Raw genomic sequence first — 24,723 nt, forward strand, 5'->3', positions numbered from 1 at the left:
CATACTAACCATGAGACCAACACACCTCCACTACACTGTCACTTGATGATTAACAAATGTCGATGTATTATAAAATGAAGTCTCTTTTTTGTGCACAAGTATTCTCTTCATAATCACTCATTAGTCAGCCACTGAGTTGAGATGAAAAATTTACCCAAGGGATGGAGTAAAGTTTGATGGCCCCTTACCCCCTCCTCCCAAACCAAAGGACAGTTCTTCACCTTCACTGGTTTGCCGCCAACTGTGATTAACCCTTTGCTATCAGAGACCTCATTACAATGGCTACTGTGTCCCTATGAATGGTTTATGAATTTGCTTAGTTTTATACCCTCTGCAATAACAATAACCACTTGAGAAGGCACTGGTTACAAATTAAAGCAACTTTTCAGTAGTGTCATAGTTACATGGGAATGATGAACATGTGAAAACTACAGGAAAAGTGACTGCTTCACTCAGAAAAATCTATGACAGCTTGTTCAAGCTTTTGAAATGCTGGGGAAAATATTAAATCTTCTTTACCAACATATCAGTTAAAAGAGGAAATACATCAGCTACTGGACACTTAAATTCAAGAAGATACTTGTGTTGACACATGTGCTTAACCCTTTAACTCCAGGAAGCGATTAACATAAAACTTCTCCCTACAATATCCATACATTCTTTAGAAAATAGGTAATGAGAATATTCAAACTTATCAGGTAGAAGCCACTGTCTTGAACTAGCACCAAGTTCTCATAACTAATTTACAAGGAAATGTGTAGCAGCTACAGGGGAGAATTAACAATCAGATCTTGAGAGTTCAAGGGTTAAATCAACATATTTAGTAAATCATAACTTTTAAAACATCATTTCTTTTTTTTATTCTCTATTGTATGTTGCGGGTTGCAATTTCTAATTTACTTATTTCAAATTCATTGTACTTTTTTGGTGTCCCTGTGTGTAATCTTTTAAAGCTTTGACATTTTAAGGTTTTTTTCCCCTCCTACCCTGGTTAGCTACAATGCTATTTTGCAGACACAAAAAAGTATATCCTATGTGTCATTTCATAAGTGGTAATACATTTGAATGACTTAAAATTCTGCAAAACAGCAACAAACATTTTGTAAACTGTTACATGTTCTTTAATGTCATGCTTGAAGAAGGAAAAGAAGAGCATTATCGCTGATAATCAAATAGGGTGGCACTTATCATTTATCAGAATTTGTGTCATAGCACATACAACATAATAGTTTTTGTGAGTTAATTGATGGGTAATTAACTATGGGAGCTCTTTGTCAAAGTTTCCAATATATGTGTGAAGCTATCTACTGCTTACTAATACCACTCATTCAACTTAAATCAAAATACTCTACACAATTTATTTGACTACACTTAGAAGTCAACTAAAGTCACCTGTTTCAGACACAAAGAACTTTGAAGTTTATACCATTAATTGTTGATAATACTCTTAAAATCTTTTTAAAGCCATTAAGTCCCACTAGTGACCAAGACAGAATTTCTCCTCACACTATCAATGTGATATCAAGCAGACTAGTAATGAGAATAAAGAAAATATCAATTAGGGGATTATTGGTTGATCCAATTCCAAATTCTCAAAACTAACATCACATAAATTGTTTGGCAGTAAGGAGAAATACTCATGAAATCTTGGGAATCAAAGGGTTAATAGTAATGCAATTCTCTTGATCTAAGGTCATCAATGAATAATTTAGGTTAAAAAAATGTACTTTAGTTTAAAAAACACCTGGTGATGGCTTTTAAAGAGATTTCTTAAATAATCTAGTGGGCTATCATTACGGGCAAAGCATCCAAGGCTACAGTCAACCTTACTTTTTCAACTTCAAATTTTTCCATGATTTAAAAGAATGTCATGGTAAAATATTGCTGTAATATTGTGCAACTCTAGGGTGCATAAGAAAACAAGGCAGACATGAGAAAAACAAGACATTGCAACGTTTTGAATTGCCAGCTGGATGATTCACCTGCCTATCACATTTGTTTTGCATGTCACTATCACCAAATGTTGCACAGAAGAAATAATGTTATTCATCAAACTTCTGTTCCCTTTTGATCTGCATCAACTTCCATGCGAGTTTCATCTGCCTGGGACTTTGTATCCCCTGTCTGGGTTTGGGAGGAATCCTCCTTATTGCCTGAGGGTTCCTCTTGAGTTAGTGCCACATCTGCCTGAGTCTGGGAAGTTTCTTCTTCAGTTTGTGTGGCATCTGTCTGGGAGGAATTCTCCTCATTGGTTGAGGGTACCTCTTGGGTTTGAGACACATCTGCCTGAGTCTGGGAGGTTTCTCCCTTAGTTTGTGTGGCATCTGCCAAAGTCTGGGAGGAATTCTCCTCATTGGTTGAGGGTACCTTTTGGGTTTGTGACACATCTACCCGAGTCTGGGAGGTTTCTTCTTCAGTTTGTGTAGCATCTGCCAAAACTGGGGAGGAATCATCCATTTTGCTGGGGGCTTCTTCCTGCTCTTCTGAGGCACCAGCTTGAGTCTGGGAGTTTTCATTCGATTTGCTTGAGCTTACTCCATCATTTTCATTTTCAGGGATTTCCATTTTGCTTTCAGCTTCATCAGACAGACTTCCACAACTGTCCATTGGGGTCTGACCAACTGATGTGTCACCCTGCTTTTCAGAGCTATCAGTCTGATTTGAAGCCGTAAGCTTCTCATCAAAGAACTTAAAGATTGAATCAAAAGCTGCATGTGAAGTGACCTCATGTTTCATTGTACCTAAAATAAACGGAAAAGAAGTTATTGCATATCAGTCTATAACTAAGAAATATTATGGCACTTCATAAAGTTATTTTTACTAAGTTGTAAACAAAAATAACTCAGTATCATCCTCAGAAAGAAGATCAAAATAGTTTTACAAAAGGTGTATCACAGAACAAGAAATTTTTAACCTCACTGTGTTTTTTTTAACTATTACACCCTAAGTATTCTCCACTCTGTTCTATTCACATTTTCTGTAGGACTTTCAAGGAGAATTTGTTTCACAATCACAAGCTTCCTAAATTGGTGATAATTTCCTTTAATCTCCTGGTCCTTACATTTGATTCAAGTGCAATACTGTTAAGAGAAATTAGAATCCAGTTATTTTTGGGGGTTAAAAGGTTAATGGTGCAGATGTTCATTTTCTATGAATTAAGTGTGTTCATGAATTGAGATCAATCCACTTTAAATGCTTCCTATTACAGTGTCCCCTTCCCCTCTGCCTTGCTCTGTGTTGTTCACTGCCACAGTATCCTGGGCATCTAGCAGATTAACACTGCATGTAACAGAAGAGGCAACAGGTGTCCCTACAGGGAGTGGTGCAGGTGTCAGTAGTAGACGGCCTCCTTTGGAAGATGCTTACAATTGACTCATGGTGCAAGAGGAGAAAAAGTAAAAAACCCTGTCCTATAATCCTTGAAAGAGGAATTTACTGAAGTGGGTGTAGAGGGAGAAAAAAGAGTTATCTATCTTCTCACCAGCTGAGACCAGCTCACAATCAGCACCTTTGTAATCTATAATGGTATCCAGAGGGAGGTCTGAAGAGACCCAGTTGCGTGCATGCTACAACAACAATAACAACAACAAACTTTCATTAATGTATGACTCATTAGACCTTTTTAAATTGAATGTCAAAACTAATACTTTCAAGATCCTATTTGTTATATCCCATTATTCTGGTTACATAAAGGTTGCTGGGTGATTATGATGCAATCATAATTAAATGGTGTGATTATCATGATTACAATTGAAATTAGGGCAACCAACACCAAGAATTTGTCAGACTAATAGCAGAGCTCGCAGAGCGTAGCCCCATAATTATACAAAATAGTTGTAAACCATCAAGCTGAAAAAATTTGGATGTACGACTGTACAACCATATGACCCTACGACTGTACAACCATACAAGGTGCTACTTTTAACATGTGTGGTCAACTGTACCGCGGGCATGCCAATGCCATGGCTTTGTTCAGTAGTCCAGTGGTCAGTACACTGGGCTCCGAGTTGGACAACCCAGGTTCTAGTCCTAGCCGGGGCAAGGCATTGTGCCCTTGAGACATGCAGGAAAAAAAAAAAAAATTCGAGCTCCGCTTTTAGGCTTGGCTAAATCTATATATTAATCAAGAAGTTCTTGACCTTGCAATAGTTTCCTTTATTTTTATGACTTTAATGTTTGATTCAGGGGTGACACTTTGGAGGGAAATTAGATGCTTGTCAATCTTAGAGGGTTAACCCTAAGAGTCATTAGAATCGAATTTCTCCTAAGAATATCACCCCAACACAGCAAACATTAAGGTCAAGAGAATAACGAAAACTACCACAACTTGAAGAAGCTCTTGCTTTTTAACCCTTTACACCCTAAAATCAGTATGCATATTCTCCATACTGCTTTTAACACATTTCCTAAGATTCTGACAAGGAGAATTTGTTTACCAATCAAAAGCTTCTTTCATTTGTGATCATTTCCTTTATTTTCATGACCTTAACATGTAATTCAGGGGTTATATTGTAGGGAAAAATTTGATGCTAGTCACTGTTAGGATTTAAAGGGTTACACAAATTCTCCTTTTCAACATCTTGGGAAATGTGTGGATATGTTGGGATGTGTTAGGGTGTAAAATGTGCAGACCATGCACATAAGAGTTTCTTTTATATCTAGGGTTTAATGTTTAATGCTCTTAATAAGTTTTCTTCTAGGCATCTCGAGTAAGTGGATGAGTAACCAGAGAAACACTGCAAAAAAAACAGCAAAGTTAGTGGATCAATATAAGTATATGGGCAACTGCCCACCTACACTTCCCCTACACCAACATTAATCTTAACTTGTTGTCAATCGACCGTTGTTGAGTTAGGGGAGGGGTAGATGGGCAGTTGCCCAGATACCAATATTGATTCAAGTTTGCTGGCTGTCAGAGCTTTTTTTGCACAAAAACAAAAACAGATACTAGCAAACTTCTCCAAAAGCAACAAGTGCTTGTGGTTTCAGTGGCTACTCAATTCCAAAGCACCAGCCACTATAACTATACAGAAGAGTTAAAAATCTGTCTAGATTGTACATAAATTTTAACCTTCGCAGGCTCCTGATTTCTTATGATCAGCATCTACCAATCTGTGCATAACAATCCTCTAGCAACAACGTCCCAGTATCTCAGTTAAAATATATGAAAATCATTTGATATGTGAACTGCAGTTGAAGAAACAAATACAGAAGTGATCCTTGCAGTTACGAACACTACTCATAATAAGTAGTAGTGAAAATAATGCCTGAAAAAAAAATTCAGGTCCATATGCAATTTGAACCCATGACCTCTGCGATACCAGTATCTGTTCCCAGTACCTTTTTCATCCATGCACTAAGTTTCTTGTCTGCCCTATGGTGTGAAAGACTGTGCACAGAGTCTGTAAAGGCAATGGCTTTTACCCTTTCCATGATACCTTCACACTTTTGAAGCTGAAAAAAAGAACAGCGCATAGAGGTTTATTAAATATTTGACCTGAACCAGTTTACAATGCAACTACTGATACCACTATCACTCAAACAAATCAAATTAGCCAATCACAGTTTAGGAATAAAAGTACTCCATCTTGGTTTGGAAGTATCAATGGGACATCCTGTATTGCATAGTGTTATCATTTAACACTCAAAGTTTCACCATATGCAAGAAATTCAAACAAAAATTCAAACAAAATTCAAACAACATATTCAATGTGTTCAATTACCCCTTCCACAATGACGATTCCTCCATAACTGTGGGCCACAACAACTATCGTCTGAGCTACAGCCTTTGATATGAAGTTGTCCCATACATAGGAAAAGTGCTTCTCTGGGGATTCACTGCCCTTAATAGGAAAAAGATGGAGTATATATTAAACTCAGTAAAAGTTAACAGTCTCTAAGTTGCATTATTAAATTTCTCAGGTAATAAAATTAACAATCAACAGGTTCACTATCCAGTGAAACAATTCCTTGACTGTCAAATTAAGGTAATTTATAGGTACCCTACCCTGATGATTTTTCTATGTCTGTTTGACCACACATAGTTTTCATTTCCATTTGTGATAAGAACTCCATAACCTTCCTATTCAAAACAAACAAACAAAATAAAAGAGGAGAATTACTTTCATCATCAACCTAAAGACATGCTTTAAATGGGGGTAGGTGGGGTTTTACTCTAAAAGTTAGCACCTGGTCCCTGCAATATGGATTGAGAGGTTTGACTTCATATTAGGGCCAAGACACCATTCAGACTTGGTACCCATTTAGTGGTACTGTGTCTGGGGACCAAACAGGACATTGTTTAGACACACTGGTTGTCTGGAAAAAGTATTTCTTCTTAGCACTCATGCAAAAAGCTTTGCACCCAACATTCTTTTTGTAGTTTGCAATATGTTTATGCCATTTTAGTGACTGCATGGCAGGGAAGCATGGAAAGAAAGCACAGGAATCAACAAAAACGTGTTCAGACAAGTTCCAAGTGGTGCCCTTGGACTACCCTTGGAGCTAGTGCCTATGACTGTCTCAGGGTATGGTGCTCAGATTTTTGCTTGGGCACCAACAAAAAGCTTTGTTCAGACTGGTGTGACATGTGACAAGTGAGAATTGGTCCAAACAGATATCAGCTGTTTTGAAAATGAAATACGTTTCAAGCTGCCAGGTTGGATTGCATGATGCATTACAGTTATTGCTATTATCCTCATGATCTCCTCGGGACTCCCACAAACAAACAGGTACTGTAGGATGATAAGTATGATTTTTTTGACACCCATTAAGAAAATGCAACCATTTTTCCTGCATTTGTTTCTAATTTCCATTGCAGTTGGTTCTTGTTTCTCAATTTTTCTAAACAATCTCATTAAAACAAGAAATTCTTGCTGATTTGACAGCAACTTGTTCCACCATTAGAGTTTTCCTTCAAGAGAACTTACAATATTTTGAAAGGTACTTGCATTCACTCCCTAAAAATATTTTAAACATTAAATGTTTTACCTGCATGGCCCGTTTGATGTATGGCAACATTGTTCCACTCTCCAAATCATCATTAATGATTAATCTAAGAGAAACAGAGACAATGACAAAGTAGTTCAATTAATTACTGTTATTGCTCAAGATGAAGTGATTCTATGATAAATCCCTATCTTACCACAGACCAAGGAAGATCATAAAAATTACCGACAAGAACTTACGCCTGGAGGAAGAAATCCTTCAGGGGAAGATTCAAACAGTGTGAACAAAGCTAAACATGGGTGAGGACAAAAACAGATGAGGTACCCTGGTACATGTATATTAAAAGCAAAGAAACTAACCAAAGAAAACAAACAAGCTAGCAAACTGAAAAAGAGGAAAGAAAAATAAAATCCTAATTAGTTGCTGTTCAAATAAAAAACAATAAAAAAAGTTGTACCTTCTTGCCCACTGTCCCGCTCTGACCACACCACTGCCGTGAATTAGGATCATCAGCTTTTCACTTTCCATTGCTTTCTTACTCATGAAAAAGAAACTTTCACCTTCACCAACTTTGGCATCAACCTAAAACAAAAATAATGGATTAGAAGATAATTTAATTCTATTTACTCTGTCTTCTTTACCTTTCTAATAAACCCCCTGCTAAAGTGTGAATTTTATAGATTACCAAAAACACATATCAAAATTGTTGATGTTGTGGTTTAGTCTCACTTACAGGAACAATAACTCTCTTTAGTTTATTCTCTTCATTCTCCAGTAAATGATAGATATACTCAGTGATGACCTAAAAAGACACAAATATCTATGAAATAAATCAGTATTGAAAAAATTTACTTAAAATTACTAACACCTCTATAGTTTTTGAGCCAATAAACTGAACATAGATTTTACTTGATTGAAAAAGTCTAACCAAGATAAATTGCTTCACAACTTTTTTTTTGCAACAATGGTCACACATATGGGTAAATTAATAGCTAGAAATATGAAGCAAGATATATACTGTATGTATACATGGGCCTAAAAAAAGGTATCAGTGAGTAAAAAGGCTTGCAGTATTCATACTTTTTTGTAAAAAAAAAATATACAAATGGTCCTGATGGTAGCTGACAGTTATTCCAAGTAGAGAAATATAGCGGCACATCAAAGATGATTCACAGAGCATTCAATTGCGCTTGTACATTGTCCTTCCATCTTATCTGTTCCTTGTAGCTCAAAGTTTTCCTCGTACTTCGTTCTTGGAAAACTGTGTGCATCTTGGAATAGAGGGAGTCTGCAGACAACTACCAGTACATGCTTTCACACCACACTGTTGTGTATATATTGTACAATATGTCTTTACTGGTGACCAATTTGAAAATTACTTTTCTGCCAAATGACAACATGGAAATAAAGGTGTGATCGGAGCATTGCTGTTAGCAAACATCTCAATAAAAACTGTATACATACCTACAAGAAGCTTACTTGATATATCATCTAAAACTAAAGGTTTGTCGTGAGTACATTCTAATCAATACGTTAAATGTTACAGTGACTACAAATCATACCTCTCCTAGTGCCTCATAATGTTTTTGGTTATATGCCCTATCACCCTCTTTCACTTCAAACTTAAAGGGTTCATCAGTCTCTATGTTTCTCAGCTTTCCTTCTGCAGAGACATAATTATAATGAAATAATTATAGAGCATTTTTCAATTGAGTGGTGTAAAGAAAAAGCCAAGCTATCAAGGAAAACAGTCACTCAAAACAAAGGAAAGTTCAAAACAAGTAAACTGTGCAATATTAGTGCAGGAAAGCGCAGGTGACCAAGTCAAAATTGCGTTAATTTACCTTTTAATCTGATTTGTTGAGAAAGTGGTACAAATTTTATGAATTAAACATGGAGCCAAGTAAAACAAAACTAAAGCAATCCCCAATTATTTTCAACACCAAAATTAAAATTGTTTTATATACTGAACAACTCAATAAAACAGTACTTTCGAAGGTTTCAAACTTGGTATAATATTTTCTTATGACAGCTGAGGAGAGTGAGTGAATGAGTGCAGTCTTGAAAGGGACTGTTATCAGTGACAGTGATCAAGCAGACATTTAGGCAACCAATGATTCAGGTTGCCAAAATGTCAGTTACAGTCAGCGACAACATTTCTTATAACCCTCTGTAACTCCCAAGATCTGATTGTTCATTATCCTCACTAGCTGCTACACATTTCCTTGTAAATTAGTTTCAGAATTTAGTATTAGATCACTTAAAACCTGACAAGTTTGAGTATTCTCATTACCTGTTTGCTAGATAAAATGTGGATATTATGGGGAAGAGTTACATGTTCATCACTTCTGGTGGTTAAAGTTTTAAGGACAACCTGTACTTTGAGCTCCTTATTTTAAGTCCAGAATTGGTTGAGTCTAGCCTGTAGAACCCAAGTCAAACTGATCACCTTTGACAGCAGTTAATAGCAGCTGTGTTCGATAACTCAATACTTGCTATGTTACGATTGACTGAGAGGGCAGTGTTCTATGCAAGATTCTTTTTTCCTGTCACAAACCTTCATTAAACTTGTATCCAAATCCTTCTAGAGTATCTGGGAAAGTATCTTCCTTTTTATTGCCTTTTGAACCCAGATCTGCTGAAGCAAATTTCAAAAAATGGTTCTGTAAACCAAGAAAAGTTTGGAGAAAGTGACGGGGAACTGTTATCAGCAGATAGAATGCTGAATATGAATTATAGCTTCTTTGCTTGATTTGAAAATGAAGTTAAAGTTCCACCCGAGTAACAAGATAGTAACAAATGGAACACAGCAAGAAGACCATTGCTGCAAATTTCAACAAGGAGCCTAATAAGGTTCAAAAATCTAGTGAGTAAATCACTGTCCAGCTGTGGAGTTTTTTTGTAGACATTATCCTCTTAACCCTTTACAACCTAACATCAGTATGGATATTCTCCATACTGTTCTCTGTATATTTCCTAAGGTGCTGACAAGGAGAATTAGTTGACAATCAAGAGTTTCTTAAATCAGTGAACACTTCTGTTATTCTCATGACCTTTATATTTGATTCAAGGTGACACTGTAAGGTGGGTTCCAATAAGGTTATATTTTAGCTTTAAAACTGCAAAAAAATTTAGCCCTTTTAGTGTAAAAATTGACAAAGTTTAGCCATGATCATACAAAAAGTTAATCATAAAAAGTTTCCTTTAAATCTTTACAGAAAGAAATAAACAGTTTGCCATAAAATGGACAAAATTTTAACTGTTAGCTGTAAACGTCATCACACCATTGAGACCCTATGTAAAGAGGAATTAGAGGCCAGTCACCCCCTAGGAATTAAAGGGTTAATAGCAATTTTCACAGGGAATAGCTTTGTACACCTTTGGACCCCCACCTCCCTCCCTCTCACCACAGACTATGAGCTATTTTTTAAACCTTCACTCTTTTTTAAAATGACTCAACTCACTTTGTCCCATATTGTCCTTCTCCCTGTCGTCTGAAAACTCTGACATCTGAACACAGCTTTGGTCACTTATTGCATCACAAGAATCTTTTAAGGGTCTGATTATGGAGATCTAAGGTAAAATTGAGTTTATAAGCAGTCTAAAGATCAGGTAACTTTCACTAAGGCATAGTTATACTTCCATTCCTGAAGGAAAAAAAAAAAGAATAATAAAATTTAAAGGATGATTTGGCTCTGGGGATGGCTGTCCCTCTGTAAGTTCTTATAGATGAAATAGGATAATTTAGTTTACCCTTTCACTACAATGCTGGGCCAAACAAACTAATCAAAAATCAGGGAACTGGATTGAAAATTGTGACAGAAGGGGATAGAATTATGAGTTAATGCCATACGTAAGGAGAGTACAAAATGAACCGTAAGTATAGAATACTGGTGACAGGTTAGCTTATTGCAAGGGCTGGAATTTAAATCATGCAAGTCAAAAGCCTTTACTATAAGCCAAAGGAGTATGGAAGTACAATTTTTAAAGGGGGTAAATTAACTATATCTGACTGAGAGGAACATTTTAAAAGGTAAACACCAGCCCTTCTGGCTAACTCAGAAGACAATAGGCTTTGGATCGAAGTTAAGTCTACTGAAATAAATTCACTGAAATACCTTTGGGTTGTGGTAGATTCTATATTTCTTTCCTGGCTATAACATTGCTAAAAATTTGACAAGTGGAAGCTACAGTAAGACCATGCAGAAGTCTTTCGAACACAATTTAAGTAAATTTGTACGTAACCTTCACCTTCTTTCACTTTTTATTCAGAATGTGCAAAAACCGAAAGCGTACTGGAATTACCCACATATTCCCCAAACATTCATGTTAAAATTCATCTGCATAAAATCAATAAAGATCGAGTATTCACGCGTTATTATGCAAGTCGCCATTTTCGAAGACAAAACTGTATTCGATCGAAAATGGAATCCATGTCAACAAGCACTTGTAAAAACCTTCTGAGAATAGAAACCGTGAAAAATATTTTTCCACACCTTACCTGACATGCAGTTAACAAGACCAAGAGTTCCCTTCTCATATAAAACGTTTGGCTCAGCTGTTTTTTGATCAAAAGACACCCCCAGTTTTCGGTTTCTATTTCTGTTTTCAACTTCCTCTTCTCTTCCTTGGTAACCAAGCCTATGGCGGGAAACCTGTGCTTTTCCTTCCCAGTCCTTTCAGCAAATCACTCTTTTTTTGAAGTGAATCTTTCTTTCTTTTCGACGTTCTAAGTTTGGCGTTTAGTACGTAAAACGAAGAGCGATTGGAAACGGACAAAAAACGCGGAAGTTTTGAGTTGGGCCGCACAACACATCCGAACATGTTAATGCGTGTGCGTGTACAGCAATAAAAAAAAATAAGAACAAATTACGCCACCTTTGCGTGGGTGCTGGGGTAAAGGAACTTTGGCGATCTATGAATTTATGTGCCTCGATTTCCTTTCGATTGAAAGTTGTTCTACTGCGCTGGACACTCCTTTTTAGAGGGTAGCCGCATAAAGGAAATTAATCAGGAACTTCGGAAAAACTTTTGAAAAACTAGTGATAACTTGCCCAAATCCTCCATGTTTGATTTTGGTCAAAAGTAAGCAGGCGGGGGTGGTCGGGTCCGCTTTCCCCTTTCTCCTCCTCGCTTGTCAAAATTCAACTCTCCCCACATCCTACCCCCGCTGCCCGCTGTGAGAACTCAACATGACGGTTATACATGTCGTGAAGAACTTCCGCTGCAAGCTTTGTGTAAGGTTACAAATGACTATCTGGTCCCCAAACAATACTTCAACTATGCTACAAAAAACAAGTGAAAAGGAGGTTAGTTTCTAAAGAAACTGTGGCGTTGCGTTGGTGAAAGAGTATAACAGGTTAATAAGGTATTATCAACTGAGTTGATAACGTAAATTGGCCACCGTAAAGAGTTTCAAAGCTGACGTTTCGAGCGTTAGCACTTCGTCAGAACGTATTTCGTCATATCTCGCTCTAACGAAGGGCTAACGCTCGAAACGTCAGCTTTGAACCTCTTTACGGTGGCCAATTTACGTTATCAACTCAGTTGATAATACCTAATTTCCCTGTGACGACGAGTAAGGTCGAGGAAAAGTGATGGAAATCTTAAAAGCGGATTGGAACATATCAGAAAACAGTATAAAGCCTTTTATCGCATCTTTCTGTTGGTACAAGCGATATGTTTTGTCAATTTAGCGGGCCCTATTTTGTGGTATTTCCCTATACGGCCAGCTTAATTCAAAATGGTTTGTAAGAATCGAATTATTCTCCCCCTTTCTGAACCCAAAGATATGATAAATCTCCTACTAACCTCGTTTTCTCGATTCGCACTGTATGGTACGCAATCTCGTCTTTTTTCGTTCGGATTCATGGCCAAACTTTTGCTTTTCTTGCCTGTCTACGACAATTTATAATATCGTTGACTCGACCGGAAATATAAATGGAAACCGTCTAACACGTCCAGAAGTCAAACGAGATCTGTGGTGCTGCAAGAAGGAAAGTGAAGCGGAATAGGAAACTTATCCAGTCGAGATACATCAGTGGTTGCAAGATCCACACAACGACATAAGAATCTCTTGAAGAGGTCCTTGAACTGAGGGGGGCGTGAGCACCGCCGACTTTCGCTAGTCTTGTGCGCATGAGCATTATTTTGGTCTTCTTAAACAAGCTATTTAGAGTGACTGGTGCGAAAAACACGTAACTTGATCAGAATTTTTTTTCTTGATTCAGGAAATGAAGTAGATAGATTTTGGGTTCATGGGCCAATTTCCATTTCAACTCTGCCCACTCTCTTATTCAGCCGGAAGATAAAAACATAATTATTTTTACACTGATTAATTCAACAGGTCAAAGACAGATGGTCAGCATTTTTGTCGTCAGTTTAGGTGAGACTCTGAATCTCTTGGCCTGTGCCTGCAGGTTCACGGTAACGTCTGCGCATGTGCGAACGTTGTGATGGCGGGCGACGGGGGGCGTGAATTTAGGCTGTCAGAGCCAAGTTGTCTCAAACAGTTAAAAAAAATCATGGAAGCTAACAAGTCACCAGGGTTAAAAAAGACCAGGAGCCCGTTACTCAAGTAATGGCTTCCTGAAAAGACGTATAACTTTGTTGATAAAGCTCACAACAAAATGTTATATTCGTAATTCCGTACACACGTATAATTTAACTAAGCTTGGTGCTCGAAAAGTAACGAGCTTTCCTTTTCCTTCTTTTTAATTGTTTCCTTTTACCGATTTCCACATAATGAACGTTTCAGCTGTGTTGCTTAGTCCCCAGTGTCCCTCCGAAAGTGTGTCGATGCCGGTGGCGATCTTCCCCCCCGACAACATTGATTGTAGCTTGGAAATAGCATAAATTATAACGCTTCAATTTGCTCTTGTACTGCTTTTGAATCTGATAATTAGAGATTTTGACGTAAATCAGTGTTCAGTGTCTAAAAATTCGCTCTGACGAAGGGTAACACTCGAAACAGCTTTAGAAACTCGACACAATGGCCAAATTGCAGTTATACACATTCGGTTCATAAACCCACATTATCTTGCAAAACCCCCACCGATGCAGCTTCACAGTTTCTTTACAAACTTGCCCACTCTTTCTTTGGGACTTATGCCCGTCTCTCACCGTGCCATCTTATTTGAGGCTGCGGGAATAACGTTACAGAATGATTAACAGTCTACAGGGCTGAAGCACTTGTGTATGGCCAAAATTTTTAAAAAAGGTATTTCTTTATCAAAATATTAGCAATGTGGTGTCATATTTTCTCGTCTGAAGGAGAAGTGTATCGCATATGCATAAAAACTCTTCGTAAACTAGTCTGATGTTACTGGCTTTCGTGTAAATGTTTCCTCGATCCTTTTGAAAATTGACAAAATTCTCGAAGTTTCTCAAAAAAATTTTTCTCTATGAAACTGTAGCGGACGGTAGACTTTGGTGAAAAGGATTTGTATTCCCCCAATGAAAACGTTTTAGTTGGGTCGGTTCGCGTCCCGGTTTGCTAACACTCTGTATCAGCGACTGGCTCCCGGCTGATTGTTTACCAAAATGCACGCTAAGCTCGACCAAGGAACAGTTCGCATCATTCAAGTCATAAGATTTACAAAATCACAGCTCAACACCATCTACTACTTACTCGTATAATATCGCAACGCTGACCCTTAAACGGCACGTGAGCGAGTTCAAAGGTAAACGTCTTAGGTTGCCATAAGTTGCTTACGTAACTTACCAGCACGTTTCTGGTCACTATGGAAATTATCCAGGTCGCTTGTGCGAACACTCGTGACTATTTGTTATGCAACAACTACTTTTACCAGGTATTAGATTAGCCAATATTGTCAAGCAATGATATCGTGCGCCAAGTGTTATACAAGATTAGAGCAAAACAAGACACGAAGTCTCAAGAAGGTCAACGTTCAAAATCTAAGACAAGCTTAGTTGCATATGTTAAATATTCATGGTACAGATGGTGGTTTCGGCGAAAGTTTGAACAGAGAATAGAGCATAGCAAATTTCGTGAACTGGCCTCTTCACGGCATCACGGACTCTAAAGATTATCTGTCTTGGAAGTTGTTAGCAATTACTGTCGTTTCTACGTGTAGGACTTGGATTTTGACCTTTTCTCTCACTCTTACAACTGCAACTTAACAATATTGTATTAGTTCCGCTCAGGAAACAGTAAACAACAGGCCTTCGCTCTGTTCGCATGACACGATAAACACGAGACTTCAGAGGTCTTGATTTAGCGTGTCGTGGTCTACAACATGAAGAATCACCTTAGCTGTGACTCTCCTGGTCGTTTGATATGGTGAGACCCCTGTAGATAGGATCTCCTTTTACCTCTGTTGCTTTAGCGGTGCAGTCTGGAAAACGGCATCCGCTCGCCTATACGAATTATCAATTTCGCCCTTTCAATTTTGTCTCTCAACATCGATCCTGAACAGAATTTTGCCACCAACAAAGTCGATCCTAGCTACACCAGAACAGTTGTTTCTCAGAAACCCTGGATCTTGCGAACTATGAAAGAAAATACGAACCTCGAGACTCATGAAATTTTTATGAAGAGGTTTCGAGATCGTGAAAATATTTTGCGAGACTCGTTTAATATCCACCCCTGGTTTTCCTGTCGAATCAGGGCTTAATTCGACCATGTCCGGGGGAAACCACATCGGAAATCCAGCTGGGGTTAAATATAATCTGTAATTCATGGCTAAAGTTGTTTACTCTTAAGTCTCGGATTTTCAAACAACGGCCTAGCGGCCACTATGCTCGCCAGTCTCGGATTTTACCATTCGCCACCGTTATATCCAACTACCTCTTAAAGCAAAGTAAAAAAGATGGTTAACTTAAAGCTCGGTAAAGAAATGGAGAATTATGGTTTTTTCGCCGCGCACAACCTCTGTGGTCAGCGGTTGAGCATCAGAGCGCGTAATTCAATACAAATTTCTGAAAAGTTCACTCAATATCGCTGATGTTGTAATTTTTTTTAAATGTTCCAAACGAGTGGTATACTTAATGAGTGCTTTACAATTAACGTTATATTGGAACTATATCTTCTCCGTTAAAGATATTTACCATTATCCACATCACGAATTTTTAAAAGTGCTATTCAGCCAATAGTCGAGAAAAGCGCTCTGTGGCCGTTTTATTTGTTCTGTGAAGATTTCTAAGCTGGACAACACATTCTTTTATTTATTGATCTTACAGTTTCATTGATAACCCTCGTAAAAATCTAACGGACCTTGTTTCCCAAGCCTTACCTCTCCATGACTTTGGCCACTGCTTCAGTGATATTGTTTTAATTGGTTTGCCCTCTGAACAACATTCCACTCAGACAAATGACTTTTAAAGTGTTTTTTCTGTCTCCTGTTGACTCTTTGATTCAAATGACCGTTTCTTAACACACAACACTTCCAATATTTCAAAGATGAACGACTTCATAACCTCTAAAAAAAAGGCATGTAGAATTGTGTGCCAGGCCAGCGAATCAGTTTAAAAATAAATATTTTTAACGATGAAGATATAGTTTCAGAAGCCGAAACGAAAACAAATCCTGCCGAGGGCCGGATGCAAGTACACTGAATACTTCAAAGCTTAAGACGACCGTGGTTTTTTTTTTTTTTTTTGAGTGGACAATAAAAAGAATTAATTTTCCACTACTTTAATATCTGGGTATGTGTGAGAAAAAATTGTACAACTATCCATAATATTTGGCAATATATTTTAGCGAGGTGCCAAGTTCTATATCCGTCCATTTATGACGTATTGTAGTCAGGTAGCCCTCAACATCAAATACAGAAATATCGACAGACACTCCAAAGCTCTTAAAGACGTCGACCCTTGATATTAATGTGCTATGTTATAAATCTGTGGCGCAATTTGATCCAAGCTGTCGCCAGTATAAGTACAGCTTTAATGCAAAGTTCGAAAAATTGTTATCATGTGATCTTTAACCTGCACTTCTAAAAATTGAGACACTTGTTTGAACACGGAGACTGTAAAAAGATTACTATTCTGACAATTTCATGAAATTCTGGCAAGAATAATAAAAATTTTTGTGTGCATTTAATAAGAGACGTTCTTACTGAGTGCACTTCTACCTCCTATACCATGTTTTAGGCAAATTTTGCGTCGTTATCGATGAGGACAATTTTTTTTGCGGCACTATCAAACTATGGTGGAATTTTCCCCCAACTGACTTCATCATGAGTACAGCCGCTTTCCTGAAGAAAAAAAACTTAAAATATTTTTGGTTGTAGATTTTGCTTGACGGACTGATTAGCAAAATTTACCTCTGCTCGGTATATAGAGGCAGAAAAAGCAAAAAAATTTTTCCTGAGGCTGATATTTGTGTTGAACTTTCACCCGGTTAACATATATTTTCTGCTGTTTTTGCATTAGTAGACGCTAAAAATATTTAAAGCTGGCACGAAGCCCGGTTAGAAGCAATAGCGGAGGTCGCCATATTCATGAGTCATTTTTAGTTGTTACCTCAGTCCTCCTACATGTCTTATGAAGTTGTTTTGCCGGAAAAATATGGAAGTTCCTATCCGTCAAAAATTCAAAATGAGATAAATAATGGGCAAAAAAAATAAATAAAAGGAAAACCTTGGCAGATCTACCATTTTATTTGTGATGTATATTCATTTCGAAATATGGTCCAAGCGAAATATACAATATTCTTTAAGTTGAATATTTTATTTTTAAAAATTGTTCACAGACCTCACAGTACGCAATTTCACTCTTGATTTACGGAAGTTTCGTAGAGACCCACTTCTGTCAAATTAAGTTTGTGGTTTTCAACAGCTATTCCTGGGGTTTTGCGAAATTAAAATATTCTTCACCTTTCCCAAAGGCAACTAAGCTCTCGGCATAAAATCTTAATTATCTGAGCATCTCATAAATTTTTGCGATATTTTCTCATTTCTTGTGAAGCCAGCTGCCTAGTTTCAACGATAAGAAGTTATTCCGTGTAAATTTGACAGCTCTACTCATGAATTTTTCTCTCCATTATTAATTTTCTTTTTTTAGAATCAATACGCAAAATTATATTTATTTATACTAACATCGTAGGCGCTGTGGCAGGCAGGTGATTGTTTCAATGTTGTAATCGTATTCGTTTGACTGTCACCATCCTACCCTTTGACATCAGAGACTTTAAGCAAAACCAGAAGTACTTAAACTACGAACGTCATCTGTTAAATTTAATTTCCCTCTCACTCCCACTTCCTTCAAATTTTTCAAGCCCCAATCATGCGCAGTTTTCGAAAGTCTTCCTTCTTTCGTTTTATCTAGAAAGTTTCCCCGCATAGATCGTGACCCTCGTCAAAACTGAAAATGAAAGAAGGAAAAAGTCACGTTTGGTAGTTAACTCTCATACTTCAGTTAAGTTGTGAGAACCGGAAGGACAATCTACTCTGACGATGCAATGACCTTGGCGAAAAAAGCGTTTGCGTGTTTCCTGTTGCGTGTGGATCCAAATCACTTTATCGTAATTCGTGAAATATTTGCTAACTGTTTTACTGAAAATAAAAAAGATATTCACAGAATCGAAGACTGACCAGTATCGATAAAGATGAGAGTGCTTGTGTTCTATAAGTTATGTAACAAGGGAATGTTTTACGAAATGTGAAACACACGGCTGATGTAAGAGCGACCTAGTCATGCGCCTCATGCGATGCATGTGAACGTCAGCTGGAAAACTAACAGACTCTTGACCAATCACAGTCCACGTCCTATATTATTCAACATAAGAACCAATCAGATGTTCTCGTGGGAGCGTACGCCGGTTAATAACTTGTTCGAACGATTGTCTCAGAAAAATTTTTAGCGCTACCACGGGAGTAGGTCGTGAAGGGCCTTTGAAATGTTTCTACCTTTATAGCAGTGGCTCACTTTTTCCTAGGAGTCCTAGGGAACATATCGACTTCACAAAGACACTCACAATGTCTAAAGAAACAAACTCGGATTTTCTTGGCTCTGCTTTCACGAACATGAAGCTTGTGGGAACCGGTGGAAGCGGCGCAGTTTATTCCGCCATCGATGTGGAAACCGACCAACGGGTTGCTCTTAAAAGACTTATTCTTCGAGATCGAATGAATTGTAGAGCAGCTCTCAGAGAAGTGAAGGCTTTGAAGACTTTAGAACACGAGAATGTGGTGAAGTTATTAAAAGTGGTGGACTCAGAAGGCATGCCGTTCCTGGACGGCACGGACGAACATTTTAGAGGGGCGACCGAACTTTATCTTGTAGAAGACTTGATTGATTCTGACCTACATCAAATCTTACAAAGTAAGGGAAAACTACGAGAAGACTATGTGAAATTATTTTTATATCAACTGTTACGAGGACTGAAATACATCCACTCCGCGAACGTAGTTCATCGTGACGTGAAACCAAGTAATTTGCTAGTTGACTCCGAAACGTTACTCCTGAGAATAGGCGACTTCGGACGATCACGAATTCTCGATCCGGCTTACTCACACTGCGGCCATCTAACTCACAGCGTCTCGACCTTGTGGTATAAATCGCCTGAACTGCTGTTGAACGCATCGACTTATGACAGTTCGGTAGATATGTGGGCCGCGGGTTGCGTTTTTGCTGAGATGTTACTGGGCAAACCCCTGTTCGAAGGGAGGCACGAAATCGATCAAATGGAGCAAATTTTGGACTCTGTTTGCCTTACGGAGGAAGAATGGATAGCCCTTAAACCACATTTGCCAGAAAGAACGGCTATGAAAAGGACTCAGGGGCAAGGATCTGCTTTGGGAAGCAAGTTTCCTCACATTGACATCCAAGGTAAGGCCGGTTTTGTTGTCGGTTCGAACCATGTAAACATTGAAATTAATTTGCATACTTGCGCGATGGTCAATTATACTTACGTAACTTAAATTTGTTTTTCTATGATTTTCGCCTTCTTATGCGCTGTCGCCGTAATTTTTTTCGTGTATTTATAATGGAGCAAACCCGTTTTTTCTGAGCCTTCCTCTTTCTATTCAAGAATTCTTTCTGATATTTCGCTTGTAATGCTCGCTTCAGAATTGTACTTTGACACCCTATGAATATTTCATGAATTCGAAAATAAAATACAAACAAAGAAAAAATTTTTACAGGTATCTAGGGTGTATCTGCAGGGTGAAGTTGTCTTTTTATACTGTCTAAATTTTTACGAGTTCAATTTAGTCTTTCGGAATGGATGTGGGTCAGAATCTACGAAATGAAAATGCTCGAATATTGGGTGGTACTCTTGAAAAATTTCGAGAGTCAGGAAATATTGCTAAATTTAACCATGATAATAATTGTCAGTGAACGGCCGTGATATCCCCTCTCGCCTGTTATGTTTTGGAGTAAAAATCGACTATCGGGTCCATTTACAAGAAACATTCGAGATTTTTCCCCCTTTTTTGTGACTTTCTAGTGGCGCAACAGATCGGCAAAAATCACACCATTAGACAAAATATTGTTTACGTTTCAGTGCAGTCGCGGGTGGCAAAGCAATTCATCTTTTCCTGTTCTCTTGATGATTTCTGTTTTCATCTGTTCGAGTGAATTCTACATGTGAAGTATTCAAAAGTAGTGGGATGGTGAATCGATGCCATGTTAGTTTTCTGGCGATTTATTAGCGAAACCGAAAACCATGCAGTTATTAATATTCTTAAACCACATACTGAACCCGATGGAATGTTCTGTGTGATTAGCTGACTAATAATAAAGAACTGGAAATAACCTAAATGTTAAGCATTCTAGCAATACCTAACGATTTACATGCCCAGAATCAGGCGCTGAAAGGGAACTAGTAAAGTTTCGGTATACAAACAAAAAACACACATGAAGAAGCGAAATTCTTCATATCCCTGGAAACCAAGCTGTAAATATTGATACCCAGAACCTGATATGCTAATTTTTTCTAAGCTTCCTCTAGTTCTTAGCAAACAAAATTCACACATGCATGAATTTATGTATTTCATAAGTTTGCTTAGGGGGGAAATCACTGATTTGTCTCTGAGAGACTCTAACATCTCTTTGCCTTATATAACATTGTTGGCATAGATGTAATGGTGAGTATGTAGTAACATCATAACATAATTAACAAATAACCACCACATTTTCTTGAAGTAATGTCAGCACTCAACATTTGCCTCTTGTTATTATTTGCAGCTCTTGATCTGCTGGTGAAAATGCTGAAGTTCAACCCAGATAAAAGAATGACTGCAGAAGAAGCCCTTGCACATCCTTATCTTCATCAGTACTCATTCCCTTCAGATGAACCTATCTGTTTCGAGCCATTGCACATTGAGGATGAAGTTGGAGACTTTGAAGAGGGCACATTGAAAAGCTGGATTTTAGAAGAGTGTTCTTCATTTGAAAGTAGTGGCTCTTTTGAAAGCTCTGTTCCAGATGTTGTTGTTAAAGAAGTTGTTTTGGCAAATCAAGATACTGGAAGTGACATATTATCTTTAAAGGACATTATGCAGGAGCCAGAAGCCCCTTTGCTGGACCAGTGCAAAACCTGCATTGATGTGTCGGAGCGTTTGGGATTGGAAACTTGCAAAGAAGGACTTGAAACTTTGGCTGCTGCTTACAAAATCCAAATGTCCTTAAATGACACTGTTGATCCTAAAGATCAGGCAAAACTCTTTGAGTTTCATCATGCCAACATGCCTTCATCCATTTTAGATGGTATGTTTGGCAAGGGTGCTTTGAAGGAAAATGTGAACTTTACATGTAAGAAAAACGTTTTTAATGGACCATTTGGATTGTGTTATTTTTAAATGGTCACTATTGAGTTTTTGTACCTTGAAACTTGCTATGGTGCTTTGCCTTGGTTTAGTGGAAAGGGTCGTTGTGTTGAAAAGTGAGTGTTTGTTCATTGGAAAGTGTTGTGTTGTCTGGTTTTTATTAGAAGCTAAAATCTTAAAAAAGGAAAAAAAATTGGGAAACTAATTGGATTTTCCTGTATGTAATTTGATTTAATCTTTATTTCTTTGTCAGTGTTTCCTTCAAGTACTTTGCCATTCATGGCTTAATTTACCACTAATTGTATTTTAAAAAGTATCCGTTATTGCATTTTGCCCTATTTAAAGTAATAGTTTTAAACAGTTAGGTTGTGCCCAAGGGTTTCTTTTGTGTATGCTCTTGAAACTGTAATTTTATTTATTGGTGTTCATTTTTAAGCAATTTCGTAAAATAGTTAGTGAAGGACAGTTCAATTTTTTTGTGTGTGTTGATGGTAACTTTCTGTTTTTACTCTCTCTCATTTTTTAAATTCTTCAATGGTTTTAAGGTTTCATAAACATAATTTCATATTATTTAATTTTTTTGACAATTGTCATTTGTAAGAAAAAAGAGAAAGAAAGAAAAAAAATAATATTGATTAAATTGCAATTTGCCTGGAAACAAAAAGAAATCATCCTTACTCAAGCTTGGCCCTTGATGAAATTATGCTAACAATTATGGCTATTAACAAGAAAAGACAGATGTATCATAATTTAATTTATTCGGGATGTGGGGGGGTATGAGCGAACATGAAAAATTTACCAAAGAGCTCTTGTAGATTATGCCTGAGCTGTTCAGGGAATTTTCTTTGGGAAAATATTATTTTTTGTCAAACATATAAGGTCACATCCTATGTGAACGTTACATTGTGAATTAAAATGTCGACGCTACGCTTAGATTGATGAGAAGCTTAAATTTGTCAATTCGGTGTAGAAAGAAGTGTTGATAGTAGTTTAAATTATATAAATCGTTGCATTTACGCTATGGCCGGATATTTATGGTGCTGTGCCAAAATGAATTTTGCTATATTTGCTGTAAAATTGAAGAAATTATTTGCTAAATAAATAACTATGTTCACTTTAAACTCTGTCTACTCCGTCTTAGTAGTTGTAAGGAGCTGTAAAGTAGAGTCAGTTACTGGCGAAGTACACCAGAATGTATGACAATCTTCGTCATGCTCACGTTTTCTCTCATGCGACCAAGTATTCACGTGATACTCTGCACGTGAAGAGACAGTATTGTTTACTCGCTCTGGTCGATGTGTACGTATTATTTCTTGATATATCTTCAGGTAATAGAATGGTCGATACATTAACGCTGGTTCATCGAGATATGAAGCAGCTGGAACATGATCCAGTCGCAATCGGCTGCTCCTCGAGAAACTTACTCGTCACTTTGATACCGTTAATTTCTCTTAAGTATCTTGATGAACACGTAATTGACGTCTGAACCAGTTGTTTCATAACATTTCTGTCCCATTATTTTAGTAGTACTGTTGTGCAAGCGTTAAAGCCTGCACGCACATTACATCATCAACGTGCAAAGTGCCCGTTTGATTTTATTAAATTGATTTTAAAAATTTACAGGGAAAAATTCTTGGTTGCAGATGTTAGCAACCGAAATTTCAATGATGTAAGTTTGTCGGAAGTAACATAATCTGTCCGTTAGTGGCATCTTTTACGCCTTTTAGAACATGATTTACATATCAATGGCGTGCACGCGATTACGCACGTGCAGGTTTAACACGTACTCAGCCGCGGTTCATTGACTTTTGTCTTCTGGTCCACCATGCGCGCTGAAAGGTCATCCTTTGCGACTAAAAATAAGTCGTTTGTCAAAGAATATTGCCAATCGATTGATTTCTCTCGTCGTCGATAAGAACACATCATCCATAAAATTTTTTAAGGCAAGCATATCAGACTGTACAGGGTGATTCAGTATTATCAACTGAGTTGACAACGTGAATTGGCCATTGTTAAGAGTTACAAAGCTGACGTTTCGAGCATTAGCCCTTCGTAAGAGCGAATGATCTAACAATATTCTTTTTCAAGGCTAAAAATTTAACTCGAAGTGCTTTCCTGAGATAAACAAACTTTTGGGGTTGTAATTTTGAAAATCCAAAGTACATGTTTGGATTTAACTAGCATTGGTTTACATTCACGTGGGCAGCACACTACATTTTACTATATTTTGCTGTTTGCGTAGATATTGCTTCTGCATCATTCTAAAATGAACCGTGTAAAACGTCTAAGAGGACTTCGATAAATTAAAATTAAAAGTACATCGTACGGACCTGAACTTCTCATAATCGATTGGGGACCCTCGGACCGGTCACCGCTAACAAGGCGGAGAAGTGATGCGTGGTACACTTTCAACGCAGCCGGCCACTCGCGCGATACCGAAGCGTGTAAGGGTGTATGCAAGGGTACAATGTAACGTGATTTCAGGTCGATTATTTTGAAAGGCTTGAATAGAATAGAATAGAATAGAATAGAAACTTTATTAAAGTGTCAAAAACCGTCTAGCCAGGGAACAAATCCCTTACTAATTTGGGGAAACCAACAATGAACAATCCCCCGCTGTCTGTTGCAGTTTCTTCGTAACTCAAATTGCTACTAAATTGTCTCAACTTTAAAAAGGCCATATAATTTTAATCGATAATTTAAGTTGATACATAATCCTCACATAGCAACATAGAGCTGGCTGTCCTTTAAAAGGATAGAGGCACTAAAAATTCCATGCTGTGACTTCGACATTCCGTGAACAGATCGTTACGAATTCGAGAATGTCTATCTCCTGCGGTCTCTTTCGCAGCCTTGTCTGGTCTGGCCACGCAACGCATTCTAAGAGAGAAACTGTTGCGTGTAAAGACCAAACATGGTAAACCAACGGCTGCCAAATTACCGAACGAATGTCGACTTTCGACAGAGCTGATTAAAACTAAATTTTTGTTCCATCATCAATGAGATGAGATGTAGCTTAGGTACATTACTGAACCCTAAAATG

At 37.6% G+C, this 24,723-nt stretch overlaps 2 protein-coding genes across 5 annotated transcripts; one reads left to right on the forward strand and one right to left on the reverse strand.

Moving 5' to 3' along the window:
• Positions 1-547: 547 nt before the first annotated feature.
• Positions 548-12,233, reverse strand: LOC113675703 (cotranscriptional regulator ARB2A). Of its 4 annotated transcripts, none has more exons than XM_089203378.1 (13): positions 11,450-12,233; positions 11,067-11,113; positions 10,413-10,521; positions 9,506-9,586; positions 8,511-8,611; positions 7,682-7,750; positions 7,406-7,530; positions 6,991-7,054; positions 6,008-6,082; positions 5,724-5,843; positions 5,341-5,454; positions 3,482-3,566; positions 548-2,741 (listed from the first exon to the last, which is right to left on the reverse strand). In XM_089203378.1, exons 3-13 carry the CDS (start codon positions 10,456-10,458, stop codon positions 2,050-2,052), a joined length of 1,572 nt encoding a protein of 523 aa, XP_089059504.1. In that variant the 5' UTR covers positions 10,459-10,521; positions 11,067-11,113; positions 11,450-12,233; the 3' UTR covers positions 548-2,049. The 4 variants fall into 4 exon arrangements, with proteins under 4 accessions (XP_089059504.1, XP_089059505.1, XP_089059503.1 ...); XM_089203379.1 differs by having other exon boundaries at positions 9,506-9,583; positions 11,450-11,711; XM_089203377.1 differs by lacking the exon at positions 11,067-11,113 and having other exon boundaries at positions 9,506-9,583.
• A 6,004-nt stretch (positions 12,234-18,237) lies between these two features.
• Positions 18,238-22,801, forward strand: LOC113675714 (mitogen-activated protein kinase 4). Its single transcript, XM_027192307.2, has 2 exons — positions 18,238-19,740; positions 21,100-22,801. The coding sequence occupies exons 1-2, from the start codon at positions 18,888-18,890 to the stop codon at positions 21,711-21,713; spliced, it is 1,467 nt and encodes a 488-aa protein (XP_027048108.2). The 5' UTR covers positions 18,238-18,887; the 3' UTR covers positions 21,714-22,801.
• Positions 22,802-24,723: the final 1,922 nt, after the last annotated feature.

This window comes from Pocillopora damicornis, chromosome 4 (genome assembly GCF_964200805.1).
Source record: "Pocillopora damicornis chromosome 4, jaPocDami1.2, whole genome shotgun sequence".
NCBI classification, from domain to species: domain Eukaryota; kingdom Metazoa; phylum Cnidaria; class Anthozoa; order Scleractinia; family Pocilloporidae; genus Pocillopora; species Pocillopora damicornis.